The sequence below is a fragment of the Microtus ochrogaster genome, chromosome 10 (assembly GCF_000317375.1).
Source record: "Microtus ochrogaster isolate Prairie Vole_2 chromosome 10, MicOch1.0, whole genome shotgun sequence".
Taxonomy (NCBI): Eukaryota; Metazoa; Chordata; class Mammalia; order Rodentia; family Cricetidae; genus Microtus; species Microtus ochrogaster.
The window spans coordinates 4130462-4150588 of record NC_022016.1 but is presented as its reverse complement, the minus strand read 5'-3'; the positions used below and the strand labels follow the sequence as shown (position 1 = coordinate 4150588).

At 41.3% G+C, this 20127-nt stretch overlaps 1 protein-coding gene across 4 annotated transcripts in view; it reads right to left on the bottom strand.

Moving 5' to 3' along the window:
* Astn2 (astrotactin 2) overlaps window positions 1-20127 on the bottom strand; it is a 1041512-nt gene that overhangs the window by 882157 nt on the left and 139228 nt on the right. For all 4 annotated transcript variants that reach the window (XM_026782391.1, XM_013348224.2, XM_026782390.1 and 1 more), the window contains exon 2: window positions 7992-8179. In XM_026782391.1, coding sequence (XP_026638192.1) covers window positions 7992-8179 — 188 coding nt within the window. The remainder of the gene's footprint in view (window positions 1-7991; window positions 8180-20127) is intronic.

Sequence of the window (20127 nt, the reverse complement as noted above, 5' to 3'; positions counted from 1 at the left end):
CCTTCCTCTCTTTGTTATAAGGATTTATTTTTGTTGTTGCTTAACTATTTTTTGAGAAATTCATATATAAACACTGCATCTACATCACTTTTGACCAAGCTTCTTCCCCCAGCTCCTCTCGTGTACCCTCCTAAATTCATGACCTCTTTTTTTTAAATTATTATTACACACACACACACACACACACACACACACACAAATTCCTATTGAACCCACTTATATTTGTTGATATGTGAGCATTTCCCAGACTTGGCAGTGGGGACTGATGAACCAATACGTGAGCTTGTTTTAGGAGACTGGTTTTCCCTCTCTTAGCAGGCACTGAACACCTGCAGATCTTCATATAGAGGGAGAACACACACTTTCTGACCATGAAAGTGAGGGTGGCTATGCTATGTTGCTGTCTGTGACTGTTTGTGTGCGTACCCATCCCCTACAGCAAACTGTTTCCTGTGCCACTGGCTTTGTGGTTGGTCATGTGATGTGTTTTTGGCCCACAGAATGTGAAAAAATCAATATCTGAGCATCAGATACATTTCTGCATTTTCCTAGATTCCCACCAGCTGTCTTGCTGATTCTCCCTGCCATGTAAACCAAATGTCTCTGACTGGGGCTCAGCTTCAGCCAAAGTTCCAGAATGACAGGGCATGTAGAGTTGAGACACAGTCCCCACAGCTACCCACACTGAACACATGTGAGAAATAAAAAGTCCAATTCCTGAGACTGGAGGGAGGGTATGTGTAGAGCACGTAACTGGATGATCTAGAAGAGTCAGGCATTGTGAAGTCTAAGGTGCTCTCAGCTTCAGTGTTTCACTGGCCCTTAGCGTTCAGTTGCTGGCAGAAAGTCTGAATACTACCAAATCCATTGTCTCCACTGGATACTATGATTTTCATTTCATTTCAGTTGTGCAAATGACAAAGTTAGAAGTTCAGAGCAGTGAAATGACTTGTGCATCTCCATATAGCTGTTACTAGCTGAGTCCAAACTTAAAGCCAGGCTTCCAGACACAGAGCTCTCTGTGTTGGAGCTCCTGAGGATGACAATCAAGGTCGCTTTCTGGGCTCCACATCCAAGTGCTCTTATGTGCATGTGTATTCACACAAATTTATGCATCCTCACACGCCTATAAGAGCACATACACACATACACACACATGAGGGGGGGTGGAAGAGAGAGAGAGGAGAGAGAGAGAGATTCTTTAGAGCTGCTTTATTAATTTGTTTTTTGTTACTAACTGGTAAGAGTTTTACTGTTGGACTGCATGAATGCATCTATTTATCATTGCATGATTATTAACATCAATAACTGAAGGAATTAGTGATATGCTATGAATGAGTGAATGCACTTGTTGGAGCAATGATCTAAAGCCATAATTCACAGAAAGCTTTATTAAGTACTATTCCAATATAACAGAGATTCTTCAAATAAAGCTACTGATTAAGAATGGTAATAACAGTTTCTTAGATTTATGGGGCATGTTATAGTCCTCAAGTATTTCTCATATATTATGATATCAGAGAATCATAGATCATCTGAATTTGAAGGAAATGCAATAGTCATTTTATCTATTATTCCTCTCAGAATTCTAATGGTTGGGCTTCCAACCTTGGCTTATACAGCCATGCAGACAAAGGTTACACTGAACCTAACTGAGCTATTTACTGCTTGAGAGTTTCAGCACATCGAGCGAAGGTCCGTGCTGCCATGGATCGGAATTCTGGTCTCTTCTAGGGTTCCCGCAAGGGGTTCAACAGACTAGATCTGTAGCATTTCCTGTGGGGAGCTCGTGCCTTCAAAGGTCTTTTCTTCTACATCAAACCTACGCTTCTTCTCATCATTCTTCTAAAACCATTTGTCACAAAAGAGACCAAAGACATTTTTAAAAGAAAAATCCATGATAAAAGACATTGATCTTAAGCAGTTTCTTTAGTAACTTCTGTAGAAATCTTTAAGACAAGATAGGCCGCATCAAAATGAAATGATACCATTGTTTAAAGGAGATATGGAGCGGAGTTATCTGTCCAGCCCTGTGAATGGCAACTGGTAACAATTTTTGCTGTAAGAATCTGATAATTGCAAAGGCAAATATATCCTGAAATGTCAAAATAGTAACAGTAGCATCAGCAAAATATAAAAACAAACAAACAGGCAAGCAAGACCTAGATTAATGCAAAGAAGCAAGAAGAAATTCTGATCACATCTGCTAGGTGATTTTGCATTTAACCGTAAGGCCACCTGGAGCAGATGAACTCTTACGTTCCAAATAATAAAACTTCCACAAAGAACTCAAGTCAAGGAAGGAATCCTGAGAACAAGAGAAGTAATTCTTGCCCAGGGAAGAGCACGCCAAGTGGCTATTAGTATTAAATGGCCATTTTTGAAGACATACATGTAACGTTATACAAATTGAGCAGGTTATATTTAGAAATATATATATATATATATATGCAAGTATACATATATATTCATGAAACAACAATTAATAAAAAAAGAGGCCATGGATCTGAAAGAGAGTTAGGAAGAGTTTATGGGAGGGTTGAGAGGGAATAAAGGGAGGGAGAAATGGTATAACTATATCATAATCTATAAAATAAAAAAAATCATTTAAAAACACACCTCTTTGGTTTTCATTTACATATGCAGATGTTAAAGTGAGTGAACAGAGTGACTGACACTGAGAATTGGTGCTGACTAAGAAGGCAAAAGGGACCTGCAGGATTCATGCCAAGACTCTGTACCTGAAGGCAAATTGCTCAGCTTTCCCTGGCTTTCTTTCTCCTATCGATAAACTGTTGGCATGAGCAACACCTCTTTCCCAAACTGACAAGGTTCCAAGTTCTATCAAGTGTTTTGAGCACCCGGAGTGAATACTCCATAAATATCAGGCATGATAGACCATGACTACAGCTAACATTTTAATAACAGCTTTTGCTTTTTGAGCACTTACTGACTGTCAGGCACTACGCCATGGAGAATCGTGCCCAAGAACACAGACTCTCAATCTGGACAGACTGGAATTGGAATCTCAGCTTCAGCATTTATTGGTGATGTACATGAGCAGGCTTCAAAAATCTCACAAACTGCCAGGTTCCTCATCTGCACATAGGGTAAACGACAGCATCTTCTTTTAGAGGTTCTGAGGCAACTAAACAGAAGGCTACAAGTGCTGCCTTTGACTGCTGGTGAGAAAATTCCTCATGCTGGTCATCATTACTGTTTATTGCAAAGGGCAGTTATGAGTGTGACCTCAAAGGACACTTAGAAAAACTCTTAAGAAGTGGGGAATATTGTCTCAATTTTAAAATTGAGTGATTTGATCAAAGATATAAAGCTAATGACATAGACAGCATTCAAATTAGGAATTGACACCTAAACCATAAACTCCATTAATCTGCCTAATAATTCCACACAAGAGGGGGTATTTTCTGGAGTGCACTTACCGTATCAACAAATTTAAGCTTACAACAAAGAGGAGAGACATGGTAGTCTGCTGTGGGAACTCCTTTAGCCAGTAGCCTTTAAGATACTGGCACACACTGGGCATGGTCACATGTACTATATACATAGATGTAGGGATGTGCTGGATTTGGTACCTGCTCCCCACTCATGCAGAGGACTGCTGATCTACCCTGAAATAGAAAAACCTTTATTATATTCCATTTTGAGCTGATGCGGGACTATTTTATTGTAATCAACAACATGTTGCACCCGCCCATGTGGTTCCAGAGTCCATGCCTACTGTGACCAGTACAAAAGGTCCAGGGCCCAAAAGGTCTCCCACTCCCTTCAGCCTGGCTTGATTTCACCCACTAAGCAGTTTTTTTGCCCAAACCCCTCCACAACTGAGCTACCTCTTTTGTGCCCCCAATTCCCACTGGCCCAAGTGCAGCTTGTTCCTGCCTACCGATCTGCTCATGCAGAGGACTGCTGATCTGAGAGTCTACCCCCGCCCCCCCAAAAAAACAAAACCCTTAATTATACTCCATTTTGAGCTAGTGCGGGACTGACTATTTTATTGTAATTGTCAACAGTAGTCAATATATTACATAGACAAGAAATAGAAAAGAGCCTTTAATAAAGTATTTGTTTTTACTGTTTAACCTTTGCATCCCCAAAGTCTAGCAGATAACTATTTTTATTAGCATTTGTGAGGGTTTTTTTTTGAGATATCATCCACTTTGATCTCTATCAAGAACTAAGTGTTATGATGCACATATTAAAAGAATTTGCAGAACAGCCCAGCAAATAGTAAACACTCAAAAGAAATGTCAGGTGTTATGACAATTCCCCCTACATCAGACAGCAACAGAGCAGCACAAATGAGACACAGCAGTGTCTGCACACTCGTTCAACACTCGGTGCTGCAATGGTAATATTACAGGCTCTGTTTCTGAGGACTCACTACACATCATGCATACTAATGCTAAGAACTATTTAGATATTCTCCTCACTCTTCGAGGTTGATATGATCAGTATGGTTTTATAGATAACAAAACTAAGTCTGAGTGATGTTCAGGGACTGAGTCAAGGTAAAAGGAAGAGGAATAGAAGGAGGGCAGAGGAAGGGAAGTTAAATTCAGAGTCAGCTCAGCTGAATTCCAAACCTCCCTCTGCTTTCTTCTGGGCATTTAGCTTTGTGCATGGCTTAGGCAAACAGCAGCTAAAGCTAGTATAGGAGGATGAGATGATATCTCTCTCTCTCACTCTCTCTCTCTCTCTCTCTCTCTCTCTCTCTCACCCAGCTTCACTGAGAACATATTTATTGTACCATTTTTTTGGGATACTGATAATCCGATGGTCAACAATTCAGGAATTAGTGAGCTGTTCAATTCAGGATGTAAGAAGTCCAGAAAGTATTTGGTTCGACCTACATGGCTATGGACTGTACAAGGTTACAGGTAGAAGGAAGCAATTTTCCTTCATGATGAAGGAAGGAGACTCAAATTGTGAAATCCCACCTCCACACATCCTCCTTTGAGAGTTTATTGCATGACATTGGTCTTCTTCCAAACCATCTTCAAGTGTTACCAAAGACGGAAACCATGGCTCATGCAGTAACCATGTGGCAGGAGCCAGAAGCTAAGGGAAACATGGTCACAGAACTGCCTCCTCACCACACAGTCACGAGCAAATCAGTTTGCTGAGTCTCAGATTTATCCTCTTAAAGATGAGAAGACAGATCCCAGTCATCTTAAAATCCATTCTCAGTAGTCACAAAAGTAAATGCTTCTCTTTGTGTTCTTGCCGAGCTGTGAGTAGCCATGAGAACAAGAATAGAGACCATGGCTTTTAAACCCCTGACTGTTCAGGGAATTATAGGCAATGATGAGTCTAATGTGGACTCCAATTTTCCCATTCATAAAGTAGGAGAGTATAGTAAATTAGAACAAATCTTACCTTTTCAACTGAACAAAAATTAACAGTAACAAAAACAAATGCCCTTATATGGCTCAGATGCAAGATTTCCTGTTTCAAGAGCTTGGTGTAGTTGGACATATTAGTGCAGCCTCTATTCCATACATAATGAAACAAGGACAGATGAATTAAACACTTTGTATAAAAACACCCAGAGAGGATAGTGGGAAAAGCAAACATCATGTCTGGCTCTGGTGCTGGTAATATCCCCAGAGAGTGGCCCCATGCTTGGGAAGTCACCTTCCAGCAACGGCCACCTTTTGGTCCAGTGTCTCTAAGACCTAAGTGGCCCTTGGGGGAAAGAAGGAGACAGGAAATAATCTATTCCTAACATGTGGACCACAAGTTACAGATGTGTGTGTTTGGTGCATAGAGTATGACAGCCTCTCCATTCCCTCCTCTGTCAGTAAATTCTGCAGGAAATTTCAATGACATCTGATGCGTGTTGAGTTATTCTTTGAAAACTAAATTTGCTGAGCAAAGAACAAAGGTAAGAGACATGATTCTGGGTAGACTGACTGATTTACTGGAACCAACACTAGGCCTGGAGTCAGAAAAGGTAGATTTGGGGCTCATTTATAATTGAGATAATGTGATATAGGTTACTGGGTTATAGGAAAAACATATGTAAGTCAATGTTATGGTACAAGATGGAAAGTACTTAATAAATATTAATCGAAGCTGAGTCTCATGCCCAAACATTACAGGCAGAAGAGCAGTCATGCCCCTACGCCTCTTAACATCAGATGCTACTTCAAAGCTCACGGGGAACTGAGCAAGCACACGGAAATGGTGTTTACAAATTTGCACCCCAAAATTAGCGTGTAGGCACTTACTTGGGTTGGCATGTGGCTGCATCATTTGCTAAATATATATACATGAAAAAAGTCTACCACACACATTCCATGAATAACACAAAGGCCTTGATTTGTTCCTCCACGTGATGAGTACTCGTTAGGTCCAAAATTAACATTGCTATCTGGCTGGGGTGTGCATATGTTTTTCCAAAAAGAGAAAAATTCCACGATCTCTCAGCCCTAATCAGAAGTCTACTGTAGAATCTCACTAAACAGTGACTCTTGATGGAAAAAAGAACTAACTAAAGGAGTACAAAGTGACATTTATTCATATCACTCATCTTTCTGAGCTCTGCTTTCATCTTTATATACATTTGGGATATCATTTCCTATTTTTGTTTTCTGTATCCATTCCAAAGGTTAAATGGAAGAAATAGCTTAAGTCTGTCTTTTAAGAGTGTAATATTGGGGGTAACTGGCATTGTGATTAGCAGATGTCACCACCCAGATGTGGGCCTGGATATGACTGTTGCTGCATATCTCTGTATGGTACAAAACCACACATCATAGGACGGAAGATAGGATGCAGTGGTAGAGTGCTTGCTTTACAAGCACAGAAATCTGAGTTTGTACCCAAGATTTCACATGAAAAAGCCAGGTCTGGTAACATACACCTGTAGTCCAGCACCAGAAACCAGTGACTGAAGAATTTCAGAGGTTTCTGGTCAGCTAGTCGAGCAAACCAGTGAGCTCCAGGCTCAGTGAGACACTGTGGCTCAGGAAATAATGTGGAGAGAGATAGAGTAGGTGCTAACTTTTGGTACGCGCGCACACACACACACACACACACACACACACACACACACACACACACACACACCTTGAATCCTAACTCTTTAAAGAAACTATTACTAGAAGATTGCTCAGTTGATAGCAACAACCTCCTCAGAGGAGACAACAGATTGGCACAGTTATGCCACTGGACAGACTTAGAAGATGCCTTTGCCTCTCTGTGCTCCTAATCTCACTTCTAATATGCAGGTGATGTGCTATGCTTTATGCATTCTTGCTTTACTACAATGAGGCAATTTTCAAAAGTGTGTACAACACAGTGCTGGACAAGTGAGAGATACACAAAAACATCTCCAATTGAAAGACAATAGAGTGCACAGGACTCAGAGCTGGTGTTAATACCAGAGAGCTGTGGCATTGCCTGCAGGTTATGGCAAACTGGGTAAGTTTAAATTTTTCTCCCCTCTTTCAGAATTCTCAACAACTAGAATGTGAGAGGAATAGAGGCACCATCCTACATGCTGTACTGGCTACATCTGGCCCATGCCTTAATTCTACCTTGTAATAGGGGTAGCCTTAAAGCTCCTACCATATCAGGAGACGTGGGAAAGGGCATCCTCCTCTTGCAGTTTTGTTCCGACTTTGTATGCTTAGTAATTCTTAGACAGACTGATTGTATGTAGGAGCACAGGACCTCAGCCCACAGCCAGGCAAAGACAAGCATGTGACAGATGTTAAACAGCTATTCCCAGACATGTCAGCCAAAAGGCCAGAGTCGGACACCCTTTATTTTCTCCTCTGAAGCACAATTACTTTTTCTCAGCTGATGGATGATGGATGTGATTGTGTCAGTCCAAGCGACACCGCAAAAGTCACCTGACACTCTGAGGATCACGCTGTTCTTACTGGCACACTCCAATTCTTCCATCTGTAGACAATCGCATACTCCTTTCTGTCCCCCGCCCTCATCCCATGCTCACTCACCATCACAGAAATGTGGAGGATATGCATCTGTTCCTCGACGATCTCTGAGGGCTCCTGGAGTGTGGGAGCTGTGGCCTGGGCCAGCTGCCCCGAAGTGCTCATGGAGACATGGAAGTACAGTGTGCCATTCTCCAGCCACTGCTGCCTCCAGTGCACCAGAGAAATGTCCGCTGCTGTGCCAGACATCTCTGCAAGACAAGACCGAAAGCTGCGGGTGAGCGACATGCCAGACTTCTGTGCTTTGGGGGCAAAGCTACTTCACACAGCCATGAACTCAGAAACAAATTATTATGTCAAGATGTTTTTTTCTATATACGACCTAGGATCCAGGAATCACGACTTCCATTTATAGATGGGAAACTGTGGTCAAGATACTCCTCAAGAAACACAGGACCAAAATCAGGAGCAGAAGGAGAGGGAGCACGAGCAAGGAACTCAGGACCGCGAGGGGTACACCCACACATTGAGACAATGAGGATGTTCTATCGGGAATTCACCAAGGCCAGCTGGCCTGGGTCTGAAAAAGCATGGGATAAAACCGGACTTGCTGAACATAGCAGACAATGAGGACTACTGAGAACTCAAGAACAATGGCAGTGGGTTTTTGATCCTACTGCACGTACTGGCTTTGGGGGAGCCTAGGCAGTTTGGATGCTCACCTTACTAAACCTGGATGGAGGTGGGCGGTCCTTGGATTCCCACAGGTCAGGGAACCCTGATTGCTCTTCAAGCTGATGAGGGAGGGGGACTTGATCGGGGGAGGGGGAGGGAAATGGGAGGCGGTGGCGGGGAGGAGGCAGAAATCCTTAATAAATAAATAAATTAAAAAAAATAAAAATAAAAAAAGAAAGAAACACAGGACCAGAGCTATGACTTGATCTTGGTGTGTCTGTCGCACTTTTTCCAAGACCTCATGTATGAAAAAGTAATTCTTCCCCCAGAGTAGAGTAAAACTAAAACAAACAGATAAAAGTGTTCCGGTTTTCTAATGTTGTACAATAGCAGAAAACAGAGGAAGACACATTTTTAAGTTCATTTATGATTTTCACAGACACTTATCTGGAAGTCCTCAGGATAGAAACTCAGAGCTGGAAATACCCAAGAGAGCTTATGATTCAGCTGTGGTAACTGGCTAAGGTCAAGCCCGTTCATGGAAGGGCCGAACAAATGTGTAATTCTAAGCCTTTCTCAAGGATTGATGAGCACAACTCCATTTTGAGAAATGTATGTTATATGTTCTGAATCAAGAGAACTTTTTCGCAGATGCCTCCATTGTTTAAAAATCATTGAAGGGGATTAGTGGTGGCTCTGTTAGTTAAGCTTCTCTCATGCAAACATGAGGATCTGACTGTTAATATTCCTGAACCCCTCATAAATTCTTCAGGTGTAGTAGCATGTTTATGTAACTCCAGAGCTTCAAAGTAGAGGGACTTAGGTCCCTGGAATTCACTACTCAGACAAAAAAGCTATGTCAGTAAGTTCCAGAATCAGAGAGAGTCTCTCTTTAAAAAAAAATATAAGTTGAATATTGATTGAGGATGACACCCAATGTTGACTTCTGGTGTCAACTTAAATATGCAGATATGTGCATGAACACACACACACATTCCTAAATAAGCATACATTTACAACACACACACACTCACACACACACATACACTCACACACACCAGAACCATTACATAACTCCACTGATGTCATGTAGCTGGAAGGAAATTAATATTTTCTAGTAATTTTTATATCCAATATCCTAATTTGAAGATCCTGACTCATTGTGGTTTTATCGGTTTATAAATACTTTGTAAAATATCATTAATATCATGTAAATGGTAATTTTATTAAATATTATATCACCACCATAGTCTCTTATTAGGTAACAATGGTGGTAGAAGAGCTTTCATAAATAGTTTTGCTTGAAGAGTATAAATTATTTCCTTAGTGCCTTCTACTAAAGCAAAACATCGCAGGAAACATCTCAAAAGGACAAAGCTTATGAGTGCATCTATGAATAAAGGAGAGAGGAGATGGGATTCTGGGAGAATTACCAGGTCTGCAGTCAAGTCAGAATTACTTTGGGAGTCAGATAGCCATAGTAGTATCCATAGAAAACATTGAGTCTTAGTAGTATCTGAGGCTTAGAAATTTGGTTCACTACAGTCACAGAGGTGACCTTTGAACATGACCCCTACAAAACCCAAAGATCCCATGTGCATTTTCCGCAGAGAGCAGCACTGGTGAGACAGGCCAAAGCCGAGCTCTCTCATGCAGTCGTCCCTTCTCAGGGCACAATGGCAGCCCTCTTCTCATCTGGAGTCACTGAAACGTCTCCTTGGCTTAGACAAAGCCTAAGGAATTTTCTCATGTACTCCAATCCCAAAAGATTTTATTTTCTTAAGGTAAGCAATCAGAATTTTTAGGGAGGAATGCCTGGCACTTAGTAAGGGCTATGAAGAAAGTTAGTTATGATTTTTTTAAATTAATTATTGATTTATTCTCATAATAATTATTAATACGGATAAGATCTAATCCAGTCAATTGTTGTGAAACAAGGCTAGTGATATCCTTGATGGTGTTCTCTTCAGTGCTCCACTCTATTGCAGAATCCTTCAAAATATAGCTGACATGCCAGCTCTCTTAGTCCCTCTATGAATCCACCTAGATTGGGGCATTATCCTCTTATTTCATGGCTTCCTACAAATACTTCCTATCTTGGTTACCTCCACTTCCCCCCTTACTTTCCTGTTTATTCTCAACCACAAACTACAACACAATTCATCTCATAGTACTGAACATCCAGTTCTAAATCTTTCCAGGGTCTCCTCCCTCCTTGCAAAGAAAAGACGAAGTAGCCAGAAAATGATAAATTATTATTTCAAGTGCATGGTCTTGGACTGCTTGAAGGATTAGCCAGATATGAAGCAGAGATAGAAGTAATCACAGAAGCTCGTCAGGTCTTCGAGCCATAAACCCCAAAGGGCCCTGAGAGCTATTGAGGTACTTAGGTAGAACATACTCACTGAGTCTTTCCCAGCGCTTTCTCTGTTGGGGCTGGGGTGATCTATTCTGTTACTAACCATGTTTCGATCTCAGGACCCGGGACACTAGCAGTCTTTTCTGGCAGAAGCCAACTGCGCCACAGCAAGATGGAGGCGTTATAATACATGGTCTTGCTTATCACTTCACTTGTTTTGCTAAGTGCATCAAATCCCAGAATTAGAGATTCAGGGAACTGAGGCTAACCCAGCACTGAAGAGTCTAAATCTATAGAACACCACCAAAGCAGTAGATATGTAGCTGATACAGTCTGGTTTAGACAGGCAGAACAAGCCCAGGGATACTGGTGGGAATCTGAGTACCCGTCTCCTGGAGCTGTAAAATCCCACCATGCATGAGGCTTTCCCTGCTCGTGTTCCTATTAGGCAACCAGAGGGTTACAGATGGTTAGTGACTCATTTAAGGCCACTGGTGAATCTGTTCTCAGCTGGACTCGGTGGATTTCCAGTCAACACAATTTCTACAATGCCAACTGCTCTTGCAGCATCTCCGTTTCCTTGACTAAATTAGCCCATGAACAAAACTAGATTGAGCTCTTTGTTTGCTACAGCAGTGAATGCACAGTCAGCAGACAGTAAATGTTAAATGATAATAACAGTGTGTGAAACACAGTAAATATTGAATCACAGAAAAGAGCTCCGGACTTACACTATTGTTGGGGCAATAGGAGAGGAAGCAGGAAACTGCAAAATGAAAACTACTTTAGTGGAAACAGAAAGCCATGCCGTTCATTCATTCATTCACTCACTCACTCACTCACTCATTCATTCATTCAATGTAACTTATCATGGTCTGAAACACTTTCAGGCTACTTAGCGGCTCAGAATATGGAGATAAATGAAATGCCTGCAAGGAGCTCAGAATCTGTTAACAACAAAAGTTCTAGGTAGTCTGCTGTCTCCCAGCTCCATGCCATGACCTACATACACGAATGTCCTCTGAGATTCTGAATTATCTGACTTATCCCTTCTGTACTGAATGCCCTTCACCATGAGCTATAGCCCGATAGGCCTTAATATATCTGTTAAATGTGTTAGCTGCCTCTTGTATCAGGTAATAAGCATTTTCTGTCCAATCTTCCTGCAACTCTCCTCCCAAAGCTGAAAATTGGTTTCTTCTCAGTATTAATCCCCCAATCCAAATGCCACCAGCTCTGTGAAGCTGGGCCTGAGCACTCAGGCTGAAGGACTCCTCTTTAAGCACATTCAATCTCTTATATGCTCCCTTCACAGAAACTTCTGATAGCACTTGTGATTATTACAAATTTATCACAGATATTTACTTGAATATGTGCTTATTCTCTGTCTCTCCAGGAGAGCAGAGACCTTGTCTGCCTTATGTCCTGTCATTTCTCTAGCACTTTGCAAAGTACTTGGCATATCATAAATAATTACTGCATCTTTAGTGTATAAGTAAATATATATATTTACATATGCATATATAGACATAGAGATACTTATGCATATCCATAGTAAGTTGGTAAACTTAGTAAAAATATAGTTCAGGATGCTAAGTCTCATCAGAGAATTAAACAAAGAGTAAATACCTGTTGGGAACTCAAAGTCGAAAGGGGCCTGCTAAGCTTGGAGACCAAAAACTCCTCACGGAGTAACATGGGCACAGTTGAGGGCAGACACTGATGTTCTTCAGGGGTGGGAAGATATCAAGAACCAGCTGGGCAACCCAGAAAACAGAGCAAGGTATACATGCAAGCGTGCAACAAATGCAACTCCAACAGAGGTAGGGATTTCAGTGTGTGTGTTAGAGTATCTGCTTTATTTGGCAAGCAGTCAGGAATTGGCAGTGCAAGCTTGATCAGAGAGCCAATCCTGTGTCCATTACAAACCAGGTCAAAGAAATTGTAGCATGACCAAAGCCAGCTCTTGAAATTGCCTGCTGATTGGTTTTCCAATTGCATTTTCCCTTTTTTCTTCCCCTGGTCCCTCCATATAAACATTTCATTGAAGTCCTCAAGTCATATTACAATCAAACTTAAAGCAAAGGGGGACTAAACACATTTGGTCGGGAGCCAAGACGATTCCCATAAAGGCAGATTATGCTGACATGATGAATATAAAATGAAACAGCAGATATTAAAGTGGGAGAATTGGTGCACCATGCCTTCCGGTGGTAGGCTGACTCCAGCGCCTGCCTCTCTCTCACCCTGTGAAGCTTGTTTTTTTTATTGGAATCATAAAGAGATACAGAGATTGCCTTTTCACCTTTCTCAGTTCCCCCCGTATGGGGTGCAACTTGTGAAATATTCAACAGACTCAAATCCCCTCCACCATCCCACAAAGCCATGCAAGAGGATCAGCCTTCATCAGTAATTCTGGGGAGCCTGCTACCATGCCTCAGAGGCACTGATGCCTTTCAGCCTCCTGAAAAAGAAATAAAAATCCCTAAGGCGTATTATGCTTTTAATTGGCTTGTTCTTCCTAATCTATGGCACTCATTGTATTTTTATTTAATTCTTGAAGGTCATTATGAAAATAAGCGGTGCTTCTGATCTCCAGCCATCCTGGTAACATCTCCCAAGTGGCTAACTAACCAGCCTCCTGCTTCCACAGCACCAGCTGACCCTCCAATCGATTATTTGCAGAAATCCAGGGAGAGCTTCTGATGAGTTTATAAATGGCTTGGCCTCACTGAGGAAGAGGAAGACATTATAGAATATTGCATCTAAGAACTTACAGCCCAGGCAGGAAGAGTTGGGTAAGGCAATAATGTTAACTCAAGTTACCCTTGTCACCAGCTATTATAGCTTCACACCTGATCATCTTGCACCCACAGAGTGGGTCTAGAGTAATTGCAAAAACACGTCCTCTTCTTAATCTCTGTAATGGTTAATTAATGCAAACCTTTATCATCACTCTCCTGGGCTATTGCAACTGGTTCTGTGCCAATCACAGTCTCATCAGAAAAGAAAAAGATACACTCAATAAGGTCATTGAAAATTGTTTCATAAAAGGGGCCATTTACAGAGGCTTGGGTAGGATTAAAACAGGCCAGTAATAGCAAGTGAAGCACTGCAAAGTTAGCAACAGGAAGGAACTATCACATTGAGGTGAAGAAGGAACTGTTATCCTGAAACTCTGAGTCATGCATACAAGAGTGCTATAGACAGCATCTGCAACCTTTGCTAGAATGGCCTAGGCACTGGCAATGCATGAGCCAGAGTAGAAGCTGTCAATAAAATGAAGACCCTGCGCATATTCTCTTTCCACCCTGCAGGTGTCTCATACATGTCAACCTTAGCTGGATACCCAAGGATGCTTTAGGCCAAGCAAATCATATAGGTCAACCTTCTTGCTTCCCCAGCAGACTAGAAATGGATCTCAAAAGACAAATGGAGACAACTCACCAGGCCCTTTAACTGGCATTACTACCACCTGCCAATTTCCTTCTTTTCCAACTATTCATCAAATTAAGGCAAAGGGAAGAAATTTCTAACTTGTGATCTGATCTTCTCATTCTTCCATTCAAAGCTCTTCTGTGATACCTAATGTTCCTTGTGAATATATTTGAGGAGCCTGCCACACGAGTCTGTTCATGAGCCAACTATAACTTCCTCTCTACTCATTTTTTCACTCTTTCCCTTGTATTTACATACTAATTCACAATCATACTATTATAATTATGATATGTACAGGTGGTCCCCAATCTACAATGGCATTGCATAAACTTACAAATATTTTATAAGCTGCATATAATGTATGTGAAGTGCACTTTATATAATTTACATACCCAACCCCTCAGAGCTTAACATAACAAGCCTTAAGCCTGCTTAGAAGGTTTCATAGCTTACAGAGGACCAAAATCATCTCAAACAATGCCTATTTTGATATAACCTGTTGACTAGCTCTTGTAATTGTTGGTATACATATCCCATTCTCATTGTATATAGTACAGACATATTACATACTGTTCTGAATGTGTTGAAATTATTTGTTTACTCTGAAGCCCAGATTTGTGGCTGAACACAAATAGGGTTCCAAAAACATTTCACAAGTTGAATTAAGTTACACCTATTTCTGAGGTAAAGGAGAGCAACTCCATCAGTGATGGCTTGAATCCCACAGAGAAACTTCACAGAAAGTTTACCACCATCTTCTTCAAGTGTAAGCTCTCTGGAGAATGCAAATTAAGAGGAAAATAATTTAACTTTCAAAATATTCCATTGTCACAGAGGGTAAGAAATGATGTTTATATGGAAAGCAGGCAACCTTCGGATTTTGTTTGGAGATGAGCCCATGGATGTGGAGCTGGGAAGATACACACTAAAATAGTAATAAGAGTACTCTTCAAATGCTGAGATCAGAGATGATTTGAATCATGTGCAGATACATTTTCTCTGTACTGACTGTAAATCACCTCAGCAGTAGAAGCAAATGCATGCACATTTATTTTAAAGATTTGTGTAGCGAATCAAACTTTTCTATGATCTGGTCGGGAGATACTCTGTTCTCAGGAGCCCAGTCCAAGAGGCTGAGAACAAAGGCATGCTAGGAATAGTTTGAAATCAAAGTGAGAAGGTTAGAAGAGAAGAGATGGCTTCTGCTTGGATTTAATGTCTCCATAGAGGAATCCAAAGTATGGACTGGATTTAAGAAAACCACTCAGCAGACAGAAAGTCCTTCAGATGGAGAATAGCTACAAAATTGATGAGGCAAGAGGGTAGCGATCACGTGAAGAGATGCACTGGGAAGAATGCAGAGGAGGCCAAAAAGCATCCTCACTTAAAGGAAGCTCACAGAGGAAAACATAGAAAGGGGGCAGCCCCTTCCTATGGATGGAGCAGCTCCTTTCAGAATAGTAAATGTATGTCCCCTTTAGGCTCTTTTTTCAGTCAAAAAAAAATCTGATTCTGGAGTTTTTGAAGCTCTCCACATAATATTTTTAAAAAGGACAGCTGGGCTGATATCTGAATGGATGGTGGATATATCTCAGTTGCTTTGACCTCAAACAGCCTGGAATACTGAAAAGAACACTAAATTTTGGATAAGAAACTTAGATTGGTATGTTCCTGGTATATTAACTGACCAGTGTACATGAGGACAAATCATAGTCTGTATGATTTTTTTTTTTGTATTTGAAAAATGGGGGTCACTGTCTGCCCTACTTACATCATGTCAAATACAGATTGGAGAAAGAATAAGGCCAAACATCAAAACATTTTCAGAAATCTGCAGGGTTCTGCCGTTAGTTCCAAAGTATACAACATCTTTACCCTGGTTCTCCAACAGTGTGCCTCTCTTAAATCATTTGCTGTTTAAAATGTGTCATGCCCAGAGCTTGGCCCAGAGAATAGACTAAGGGGAGAGATACCTTTGACTGTTACCCTCACAGACTTTCTCATCTTGTCTGGGTTTTCTCCTTCCTCTGTTATTGTTTAAACAAACAAATACCAACAAAACAGCAGCGGCAGCAACAGCAGCATTTCCCTTCTCATGCTTCAGTTTGCTTACTTATCTACCCCTTTCACTGCTGTTCTCAGCACACAGCAGGTGCAAATAAATATTTGTGAATGAATACATCATTTCTTGAACATTTATTAAACTTCTTCTTCTCCTCAAGAAAGTCATAATCTAGGAGATAAAGAAAAGAAAAAGTAACCAAAGTGGTGATGTTATGGTAGTTGCCGCAGAAAAAAAGATGGCTAGCATACTACAGGAATGTGTGTGAGGCTAGTCACTGGTCCTTGTGGATTGGGGATTTGGGCAAGGCAGAAATTATGATCTGGGTGGTTTATGATTCTAAAAGATCCTGATGTCAGGCAGGTTACACGATACCAGTGGTATGCTGGTTTGAAAGGCTGCCTGGGGGGACAGAAGGTGAAGAGGTGGTGGGGGTGTGACAGAGCTAAGGCCCTGAAGCAGTAGTTGGAGAAGAGCATCCCAGGAGTCCTCAATCCCCCTCCCACCATCAGCTGTCAGCTCTCATCTCTGCCCTGTCTCCAATCTGCCCTTTTCTGCATCCCTTGGGAACTGCATCTTTTATATAAAACTCTTTTCCTAAGCCACTCGGTAGAGATAAATAATACAGTTATGCTTGGTTTTAAAGGGGAAGGGAAGAGAAGAATTAAGAGTTATTGGCAAGGGAGAAAAGCATATCATTTCAGATTAGATTTGAAAATAGATGGAAGGTTGACGGAATTGATTCTCATTACTCTTAGCTATTCTCTCCTGAACCATCTCCCCCTCTCTTTGCTTCATTTTTTCCAGTGTAACTCTCCTTGTCATTTAGCTTCACTGCATCTTGTTTCTGCCATGTGTTTGAAGGTTCTTCTGTTCTTTTTTAAGTTCACCATAACACTAGATTTTACAATTTCCCTGCCCCCAAAAATGATGCAGAGAAGTAGTGAAATGCACAGGAATAGGAAAGAACATTTAAATACCTACTGAAGCATCGGGGTGGAGGGTTTTATTCATTGTCCATTTAGTCTGGTCAGAACCACGGATATGCATGGTAGAAAACGCTATATTCATTTCTCAACCGAGAACTCTGATGCCTCATGCACTTCCATCTAATAAGTGGTAGAGGACTCAGTCCCTGATTTCTAGATCCCAAACTGAATGTTTTCACTGCCCTCCTGCCTTGGATGAGGAAAGAGTTTAAGACACTGAAGTAAAGACACAGAGCATTCAACTCCATTTTCATGATATAAGAAGTATAAGTGCAGTCATGCTGCTGGTCCCCCTGATGCTCTAGCTATATGTTTCACCATTCTGAAAGTCACATGTTAGGATTACACATGCTTCCCTCTGTTGTTAAGTTCCAAATATCACCCCCAAAGAGGTACAGTAATTACCAAGTTATGGAGAGATTTGATAATCACTCTGGTCCTCTCTATACAGTTCACTACACTGACCTTTAACAGACATACATCTCTGAGCCTTACTTGTATCTTAGAAAAAAGTAGGAATCATAAAAACAGCCTCTTATTTTTATTGTGAGAATCTGGAGAATGAAGTGTGTGAAGGACTTAGCATGTAGCCTGTGGATATTCCCTGCCAGTCATCTGTCTCCTTGTCATTCTTTCCCATCTCACCTCTACCAAGGAAGTAAGAGTTGGACTGTTTTGAGTGCAATGGGGATTTGTCTGACAGTATCAAAATTAAGAAAAAGGAAGCAGAATAAATATGAAACTGCAGGCTTTGAGGGATACTATCCAAGTATCTAACTCATCCCAAGTGCTCCACACCCGTTCTTTAGCTTTAGAGCAATGACATAGCACAGTGTTATGAAATTACATTAGAGAGTATGAAGGGATGGAGAATTGACCCACACATTTTACTGACCCAGAAAATAAGGATCAGAGATATGTAGAACTTACCTTAAGTCACACAGCCCTACAATTGAACACTCTTATCACAGTATATAGATCAAGATTTAGAAAAGGACCAGATCAGAGGATGGAGGTAGCAATCTCCCTGACTTTAGGCAGTAATTTTGTACCTTGGCATCTGAAGCCCGTCCTAAAGATGCTACACAAGGATCTTTATACCCCTGCTCTTAAGACAGACTGGTTGATCTCCTGCCCAAGAGGATGAGCATGCGAGTGTCAGTGCATGGATTCAGAACTGATAGGCAATAAACCCTGATGAGTCAAGGGAGCCCAATATATGCGGTGTCGGAGGTCCTTCTGGATATGTGTTGCTTATATTGGTTATAAATAAAGAAGCAGCTTGGGCCTATGACAGAGTAGAAGAAAACAAGGTAGGAATTCCAAGTAGAGATAGAGGAGAAAAGAAGGCCAAGTCAGAGACATGCCATGTAGCTGAAGGAGACAGGCTCCCTGGAGCCTTGCTGGTAAACCACGAGCCTAGTGGTAATACACAGAATAATAAAAATGGGTTAATTTAAGATGTAAGAGCTAGCTAGAAATATGCTTAAGCTATTGGCCAAACAGTATTGGAATTAATATAGTTTCCATGTGATTATTTCGTGTGTGGGCAGCTGGAATGGAAGAAGCAGTCTCTGGCTGCATATATGTGAGGATAGTGAAAGCAGCAGGTCACCAGAATCGACGAAATGATCATACTGGCAGTCAACACTACCAGCTATTTGCAGAAAGGAAGACTAGGAGGAACACCCCTCTGTGATAAATCTACTTTTACATCAGACCCTGACCAGGACATGTTGCATATGGATGCTGCATAACCACACTCAGACAGATTCCTGGATTCCAATGTTTGTTTATAATTCATCACTTGCCCCATCTCTCTCTGAAATTTAGCTGGCCGTAGCACTCTGGAGAGCCCAACCCTTAAGGTAGTATCCTTCCTCTGAGCCGTCAGCTACTAATCTTTATACTGATTCCCTAACCTTGCTCATACCTAATTCTCATCACTTTTGCTAAGTCATAAGCTTCACCAGGGCCATGAATCATCGTTATCTCCACTGTCTCTCCAGCAGCAGCTTAGTGCTCTGTGCTTCAGCCAAAACTTATTGAATACAAGAGCAACCGAGATTAAAATTAAAGCATCGGTGAGGTGGAAAGCATGGGAGACATCTGGTCACAATTTCATATATTGGAAGACTGAGGCCAGAGAGTAAAGGGTTATAGATTAGACACAGAAGGAAGAGGCATCAAAGAGCTCCTTACAGGAACAGGGTCCTTCTGTTTGTCTGCTACATCATCTTTCCTAAATTTTACAGTTCTCTCACCTAACCTTGCCTCTGTCCAAACAACATTAATCTGGATCAAGGCACTTGAGGAAGGTCAAACAAGTGTACTACTGCACATTTTCTGGACATGTTTCCTCCTTCCCTCCCTCCCTCCCTCCCTCCCTCCATTTATTCTCCCTTCTTCCTGCCCTCTATGTTACCTTGCCTTTATTCTCAGAGTTCTAAGAATTTTGACCATGTTGTTCTCCCTACTAGATTATTCTCACTCTTTCTTTTTCCTGCCTGTTTCAATCTTTAGAATTTAACTATTTAAAGTGACTATGCAGTCAGCATCTCTCCGGCTTACACAGAAACAAATGTAATATGCAGTCGTAGACTCTTCTCTCAAAAGGAGATATTCTCTTGCCCTGGTCAAAGTTGACAGCATCTCTCTCTCTCTCTCTCTCTCTCT